At 47.1% G+C, this 8,677-nt stretch overlaps 1 protein-coding gene across 1 annotated transcript; it reads left to right on the top strand.

Moving 5' to 3' along the window:
* Positions 1-5,423: 5,423 nt before the first annotated feature.
* On the top strand, positions 5,424-8,230 carry LOC131732516 (phospholipase D2-like; the record flags this gene model as incomplete). The annotated part of the gene is given in 2 exon segments (XM_059021085.1): positions 5,424-5,653; positions 8,043-8,230. Coding segments are annotated over 2 exon segments (391 nt in total), but the record flags the coding sequence as incomplete, so codon positions are not given.
* Positions 8,231-8,677: the final 447 nt, after the last annotated feature.

The raw sequence follows: 8,677 nt of genomic DNA, 5'->3' as shown, positions 1-8,677 counted from the left end.
AGGCAGTGTGGCTCTAGTGGACACACACACACACACACACACACACACACACACACACACACACACACTCACAGTCGATAACGGCTGTAACAGAATTACCTTTATTCTGATCTCTGTGTATCGATCCTGACACACAAACACACCTTGAATGATTGGATTGTTCTCTCTTGTCCTGTTCCCCCTCCCCACCTCACCTCACCCCACCCTCCAGGACTGAAGCTTTGCCCTCCCCTCTCTCTGCTTCTCAGAACAGTGCCGGCTCGATGCTAGTTCAGTTAAGGAGGGTCAGGGAGGTGGGAGTGAGATCAGGGAAAGACAAACGACTCGCAGACGAAGCAATCAGGAGAGAAATCGAAAGAGGACCGCGCTGAGGTGCGGCTCCGCCCCGCGGGGGAGCTCTCTGACAGGAGCTTCCTCTGGTCTTTGGTTGTTTTTTTTTTGGTTTGTTTTTCTTTTTTTCAGGAATTTGACATGCAAATGTTTTTTTTTTTTTTACTAACACAATTTGATGTTTGCAAAGTCTCTCTCTCTCTCTCCCTCTCTCTCTCTCTCTCTCCCTCTCTCTCTCCTTTCCTTCCCCCCTCTCTCAGAACACAAAGCATTGAGGTGTAGCAATTCCAAAAAATGGGGCTAATTTTATATACTTTACCAGACCTCTCTGTGCTTTACAATGCTTCCCTATGCTTTACCAGACCTCTCTGTGCTTTACAATGCTTCCCTATGCTTTACCACACCTCTCTGTGCTTTACAATGCTTCCCTATGCTTTACCACACCTCTCTGTGCTTTACAATGCTTCCCTATGCTTTACCACACCTCTCTGTGCTTTACAATGCTTCCCTATGCTTTACCAGACCTCTCTGTGCTTTACAATGCTTCCTTATGCTTTACCAGACCTCTCTGTGCTTTACAATGCTTCCCTATGCTCTCCTCTGCCAGTGGTCAGCGATGCTTGTTATTCTCGCTGTCAGGCTGGTAGATGCAGATTGATTTCAGTGACAGTGCGGGTGTAAGCGCCGCGACACGCTGCCCCCTAGTGGATGTTGCTGAGAAATAACAGCAGTAAGAAATAACAGATTTTATTTTCTTTCTTTCTTTCTTTCTTTCTTTCTTTCTTTCTTTCTTTCTTTCTTTCTTTCTTTCTTTCTTTCACTCTCTCCATCATTCTTTCTCTGTTAATTGGCTTCTCCCCCCGTCCTGTCTCTTTTTTTGACAAAGTTCACCTGTCAGCGATTTGTTGTGTTATTACCCGAGAATCGTGCTTCCGGTGTTTTGGTCTAATTGCCCCAGAAATGTCAACCGGGGAAGAGTGACGTCAGTCACGGGCAAAGCGAGCCCCCGCCCCCCTCCTCCCCCTTTCCCTCCGTCGAGGAAAGACTAGAACTAAATAAAATAATAATAATAATAATAATAATAATAATAATAATAATAATAATAATAATAATAATAATAATAATAATAATAATAATACATTTAAAAACTAATTAATTACCCTGCGTTACATATATCGCTCTGACAGCGCGACTAGAACGGAAAAGCATCTCCTGAACTCGCAGTGAAAGCAACACAGATACACATAAAGAAATACATACATGCATACATGCATACATACATACACACATACATACATACATACATACACACATACACACATACACACACACACACATACACACACATACATACACACACACATACATACATACACACATACATACACACACACATACACATACATACACACATACACACATACATACACACACATACATAAACCAGCAGCTCAGGTAAGCATGAAGCCGCGCTACACCTCACTCAAATCAATTCGGTCAGGTGTAGATGACGCGTGCGATCCTCAAGCGTGACGTCGGTGTAGACGTTCAGCAATGGGTGTTTATTGACTTGATCCGCATGGCCAGCTCTCTACTGTCTAAAGTCTCGACTGCATGAACACATGCACTGATAAATGATTTGAAAACGTTTTGGCCGAGGCCGGGGGGGGGGGGGGGAGAGGGAAGGTAGTTTGATCCGAAACGTGCGCGGGAGCCCCACAAGGTCATTCAGTTACAGATAATCGAAGACACTGACGGTCAAAGCGCTCCGTTTCCCCGGAGACGCGTGGCGGGGTCCCGGGGCGCGGCTGTGGGAAACAGCGGGGGGGCTGTGTAAGGTAATTGACCCGGGTGAGTTAAAAACCACGGCTCGGGAGAACGCGGAGTTGCTAGCTTTGGCCAGCGTGGGGTCCCCTAAGCTTGTGAGACAGAGTGTACGGGACGTGACATTGAGAGAAGTGCTTTTATTAGCGCCTCTGTTTTCTGAAGGAAAGCGCCGCGGTGTGCGGCTGCTGTTGTCCAGCCAGACTCGGCGTCTCTCCCTCGGGAGGTCTAAGCTGGAGGCTGGAGGTAATGATCGAATGTCCTGATCTACTGAGACGATTACTGCTGTTGTTATTATTTATTTATTTATTTATTTATTTTTTACCGAGATAAATAAATAAATAACGCCTTTTCAAGTTTAACCCTTAAATTATGTTCAAATTTAAAAAAAAAAAAATACTAAAAATTTAATTGAACCTTAAAAAATATCAGCTTAATATAGATAGATAGATTCAAATAAAATTAATAACAAAGATATATATACACAACTAGAGCGCTCTGCAGTGTTGAGAGGGGAGCTCTCTTTCCTATAGACCTCTATACAGCTCTGCAGTGTTGAGAGGGGAGCTCTCTTTCCTATAGACCTCTATACAGCTCTGCAGTGTTGAGAGGGGAGCTCTCTTTCCTATAGACCTCTATACAGCTCTGCAGAGTGGAGATCTCTTTCCTATAGACCTCTATACAGCTCTGCAGTGTTGAGTTCTCTTTCCTATAGACCTCTATACAGCTCTGCAGTGTTGAGAGGGGAGCTCTCTTTCCTATAGACCTCTATACAGCTCTGCAGTGTTGAGAGTGGAGCTCTCTTTCCTATAGACCTCTATACAGCTCTGCAGTGTGGAGTTCTCTTTCCTATAGACCTCTATACAGCTCTGCAGTGTTGAGAGTGGAGCTCTCTTTCCTATAGACCTCTATACAGTTCTGCAGTGTTGAGAGGGGAGCTCTCTTTCCTATAGACCTCTATACAGCTCTGCAGTGTTGAGAGGGGAGCTCTCTTTCCAATAGACCTCTATACAGCTCTGCAGTGTTGAGTTCTCTTTCCTATAGACCTCTATACAGCTCTGCAGTGTTGAGAGGGGAGCTCTCTTTCCTATAGACCTCTATACAGCTCTGCAGTGTTGAGAGTGGAGCTCTCTTTCCTATAGACCTCTATACAGCTCTGCAGTGTTGAGAGGGGAGCTCTCTTTCCTATAGACCTCTATACAGCTCTGCAGTGTTGAGAGGGGAGCTCTCTTTCCTATAGACCTCTATACAGCTCTGCAGTGTGGAGTTCTCTTTCCTATAGACCTCTATACAGCTCTGCAGTGTTGAGAGGGGAGCTCTCTTTCCTATAGACCTCTATACAGCTCTGCAGTGTTGAGAGGGGAGCTCTCTTTCCTATAGACCTCTATACAGCTCTGCAGTGTTGAGAGGGGAGCTCTCTTTCCTATAGACCTCTATACAGCTCTGCAGTGTTGAGTGGAGCTCTCTTTCCTATAGACCTCTATACAGCTCTGCAGTGTTGAGAGTGGAGCTCTCTTTCCTATAGACCTCTATACAGCTCTGCAGTGTTGAGAGGGGAGCTCTCTTTCCTATAGACCTCTATACAGCTCTGCAGTGTTGAGAGTGGAGCTCTCTTTCCTATAGACCTCTATACAGCTCTGCAGTGTTGAGAGGGGAGCTCTCTTTGCTATACTGCTAGTAGCACTGTGCGGCGTTGAAATAGTTAAAGAAGGTGGCTGGTAAAAGAGAACGGTGAAGTGTTATAGCTCCACCTGGTGGCATGGATAAGTCACTACAAGCAGGGATTCCAGCTTTTCCACGTGTTACCCACAGGACAGGTAGGCAATGACCTGCAATTCCCCATTACGCCACAAGATGTCGACAGAGCCTTTAGTCGTGTAAAAGTACATCGCGGTTTGCACGGCTTGTAACCCTTTAAGTAACAATTCATCAGACCAGGTCTCCCGGTCTCCTGGAACCAGGGTTCAAGCCCGAAACCGCGGCTTTGTGTTCCCTGAGCTTCAGAGTTCAGCCTCACAATCCGGGTGCGCAATCGATTACAGACCGGCTGGCTAAACGCTCGCTGCCATTGCATTGCTGCAGCCGAGGAGGAGCGATGATGCCCGAGTCACAAAACTACTGAAGCGGAGAACGAAAACAGGTCACGCTACGTTCAGCGCGTAACATCTGCACTGAACGCATTGGCGCTACGCAAATTACGCAGACGCGTTATTCCGAAGAATTCTGTTATTCAACGCCAGGACGGAGCAGCCTTGATTGAGAAAACAAATACCGACAGCAAGAGAAGAAAGCGTCTTAGAGAATCGGAGGGGTTTTAAGCCTGTGTTAATGTCCATTGCAACTTTATACAGCTGTGGTTTACACGCTTCCTGTGCGTCAGATAGGGAGCAGTTGCTAAGCTGGGTTAGTTCACCGTACTGGGAATCCATCAATTTCTTTATTTTTTCAGTCTTGTGTGTCTTTTGTCGTTGGATCCGGGGGACGAGTAAAATGCGCGCCCGGTCTTGTAAGTATATACCTGTATTACATTTGAGTGTATTATCGATCTGGCTTTGCTGTTGTGTCATTTATTTATTCAAGCTATAGTTGACTGTACGTACTCGCAAGTTTATTATGTATTTATGTATGATCTTGTTTTTTGTTTTTTTTTTTGGAACGCGGTGCGCGACTAATCTGAGAGTTACGGTAGGTACTTTACCAAATTTCGTCTTGCACTGCCCTTCTCCATCCGGTCAAAGAAACAGCCATTTAGGTAATAAAATAAGCGCCACAGACCTATCCTGGGACGTCCTGTGCGTCTCGAGTTAAACGTCAAACAACGCGAGTGTCCTGAGCTCTGAGGGGCGGGTGGTATTCAGAGAGGGGTGAGTGAAAACGCGCTTTCAAGGTGTGTTTTTTTTTTCGATTTTAAGAAGTAGACTCAAAAGTAATAACAAATGACACATTCCTTTGATCTGTGCTGTCGTGCTGTTACACGCCCTGTAAAAATAATAATAAACGCACGGGCTAAGAGAATTTAACTTGTAATTAACGCTAGGCTGCATGTGACCAGTCAGAGTCAACAGTGAAACTTTCCAGAGACTCAGAGACGCGTACTAATAGATACAACCACAAACAGACACCTCTCGGCGTTGACTGAGTCCAGATACATAACCGCGATAGTTAACTTATCTGAAGCAGCAACGGGCTGTGGTTGGGACAGATTCTGGCTGCGGATCTCAAGCACAATATAACGAAAGCAACGCTGATGTACGGGTAAGTGAGCTGAGCTGGGGTGAGAGGGGAGGGGGAGGGTGATGCTGGGACGCCAGAATCACCGTCGAGCTCTCTTGAGGTGTCGTGGGCTGGTCGATGAAACACCGAGGACGGAATGCGCCCGCTTGAAGACCCCGGAGATGTATCCTGCTCAGCGCAATCCAGACTCTTCAGCCGTCAGCACCGGACAGAGGGATGTCTACGTCATCAGAATGGAAGGAAACGCAAACGGACGGAGACGCAGGTGGATCACATTAGTTTACTGTTCTGCTGAAATGTCCGAACCGATGTGCAGACCGGCAGAGTGAATTATCTGATGAAAAAAAAAACTTAACGTTTGGAAAATGATCAAGAAACGTTTTTTGTTGGCGGTTGAGTCAGCTGTTGAAAATCGATTCACAACCTGAAGTGAATTTCTGTGTGCGTGTCTGTCTCTCTCTGTGTCAGTGTGTGCATGTCTCTGTGTGTGTGTGCATGTCTGTGTGTGTGTGCATGTCTATGTGTCTGTCTCTGTGTGTGTGTCTCTGTGTGTGTCTGTGCTTGTGTGTGTGTGTGTCAGCGTGTATGTGTCTCTCTATGTGTGTGTGTGTCTCAGTGTGTGTCTCTGTGTGTGTGTCTGTGTGTCTCAGTGTGTGTGTGCATGTCTCAGTGTGTGCGTGTGTGTGCATGTCTGTGTGTGTGTGCATGTCTATGTGTCTGTCTCTGTGTGTGTGTCTCTGTGTGTGTGTGTGTGTGTGTGTGTCAGCGTGTATGTGTCTCTCTATGTGTGTGTGTGTCTCAGTGTGTGTCTCTGTGTGTGTGTCTCTGTGTGTGTCTGTGCTTGTGTGTGTGTGTGTGTGTGTCAGCGTGTATGTGTCTCTCTATGTGTGTGTGTGTCTCAGTGTGTGTCTCTGTGTGTGTGTGTGACTCCATGAGTGCAATACACAGCACCTCGGGGCTGGAGGAGGAGGAGAAGCAGGATAAGCAGGGGAAGGGAAGTCACAGCCAGCCAGCGCTGGCAGGGAGGTGCAGGGGAGGGTGAGTCATCGGCAGCTTCTGCCAAGAGCGCATTGTGTTTCCCATCACTCGTAGCAGAGCTGCACACCAAGAGCACCACAAACTCCAACCAGCAACGGGGTTCAGCTTCCTGTTTAAACTGAACCCCACCCCCCACCCCCACAACCACCCCCACCACACGGAATCCTATACTCTCAATAGCTGAAGAATGTCCGTACCAAGCAGGGCTAGTGTGAGCTTGTAACCCTGCTCAAACTCCTGGCTCCTGATCATTTCAATATTAATAATAATAACAGACTTCATTGAGGGGAGCTCTGAACCCCAGGACTGGGTGCAGCAGCAGCAGCAGCAGGGCTAGTGTGAGTTTGTAACCCTGCTCAAACTCCTGGCTCCTGATCATTTCAATATTAATAATAATAACAGACTTCATTGAGGGGAGCTCTGAACCCCAGGACTGGGTGCAGCAGCAGTAGCAGGGCTAGTGTGAGTTTGTAACCCTGCTCAAACTCCTGGCTCCTGATCATTTCAATATTAATAATAATAACAGACTTCATTGAGGGGAGCTCTGAACCCCAGGACTGGGTGCAGCAGCAGCAGCAGGGCTAGTGTGAGTTTGTAACCCTGCTCAAACTCCTGGCTCCTGATCATTTCAATATTAATAATAATAACAGACTTCATTGAGGGGAGCTCTGAACCCCAGGACTGGGTGCAGCAGCAGTAGCAGGGCTAGTGTGAGTTTGTAACCCTGCTCAAACTCCTGGCTCCTGATCATTTCAATATTAATAATAATAACAGACTTCATTGAGGGGAGCTCTGAACCCCAGGACTGGGTGCAGCAGCAGCAGCAGCAGCAGGGCTAGTGTGAGTTTGTAACCCTGCTCAAACTCCTGGCTCCTGATCATTTCAATATTAATAATAATAACAGACTTCATTGAGGGGAGCTCTGAACCCCAGGACTGGGTGCAGCAGCAGCAGCAGCAGCAGCAGGGCTAGTGTGAGTTTGTAACCCTGCTCAAACTCCTGGCTCCTGATCATTTCAATATTAATAATAATAACAGACTTCATTGAGAGGAGCTCTGAACCCCAGCACTGGTGTGAGTTTCTCAGCCTGTTTTAAAGCTCATTGGAATTCCTTGAAGATGCAAATCTGGAAGCTGAGGTCACTGATTTGCATGTACTCCAGTCGAGCCCAGCAAAGACAGGCAGAGAATTTGAATGGATCTTTTGCATAACAGGCTGATTCCCAAAGCAGTCCTAGAGAGAGTATCGACCTTGAGAGAGGCGAGAGGGGCTGAACTTCAATCGAAGACGCTGAGAGAGACTTCTAGTGGAAACGTTAGCCATTGAATTTACACTGAAGACACTGAGAAAGACTTCTAGTGGAAACGTTAGCCATTGAATTTACACTGAAGACACTGAGAAAGACTTCTAGTGGAAACGTTAGCCATTGAATTTACACTGAAGACACTGAGAAAGACTTCTAGTGGAAACGTTAGTCATTGAATTTACACTGAAGACACTGAGAAAGACTTCTAGTGGAAATGTTAGTCATTGAATTCACACTGAAGACACTGTGAAAGATTGATCATTGCTAGTACCGTTTCGTCTGTGTTTCTAAAGGTCAGTGTGTTCTGCAGGAGAGTGAATCTGGACAGTGCAGTTGCTGCTGCTGACTCAGGGGGAGGGTGCAGTGCCATGTCTGCTCCACCGGAGGGCGTGCTGGAGGAGACAGTGGTGGCCGTGCGAGTCGATGGGAATCTGAGGCCCTTCCAGACAGACCTGCCAATCAACTGTGATGAACTGGACTGCCTCGGAGACGCTACAGGTCAGTGTGGCAGTGTGTGTGTGTGTGTGTGTGTGTGTGTGAGGTTGTGTATGAGTCCGAGCGTGTGTCTCTCTGTCTGTCTGTGTCGGTCGGTCTGTCAGCATTAACACTCTGTTTTTCTCTTCCCACTTTTTTCTCCTCTCTTCCTCTTCCGTATCCTTCTCTTCCCTCTCTCTCTCTCCCCTATCCTTCACCTCTTTCCCTCTCCTCCTCTCTGTCCTTCTCCCTCTTTTCCCCCTCTCTCCTCTTCCCCCTCTGTTCCACTCCTCCTCTTCCTCTCTCTCTGTCCCTCTCCCTCTCTCTCTTCTCTGTCCCTCTCCCTCTCTCTCTCCTCTTCCCCCTCTGTTCCACTCCTCCTCTTCCTCTCTCTCTGTCCCTCTCCCTCTCTCCTCTTCCCCCTCTGTCCCACTCCTCCTTTCTCTCTATCTCTGTCTCTCCTCTTCCCAC

This window comes from Acipenser ruthenus, unplaced genomic scaffold, assembly GCF_902713425.1.
Source record: "Acipenser ruthenus unplaced genomic scaffold, fAciRut3.2 maternal haplotype, whole genome shotgun sequence".
Lineage (NCBI taxonomy): Eukaryota > Metazoa > Chordata > Actinopteri > Acipenseriformes > Acipenseridae > Acipenser > Acipenser ruthenus.
The sequence above is the reverse complement of the archived record's forward strand: the minus strand, read 5'-3'. Positions and strand labels throughout refer to the sequence as shown.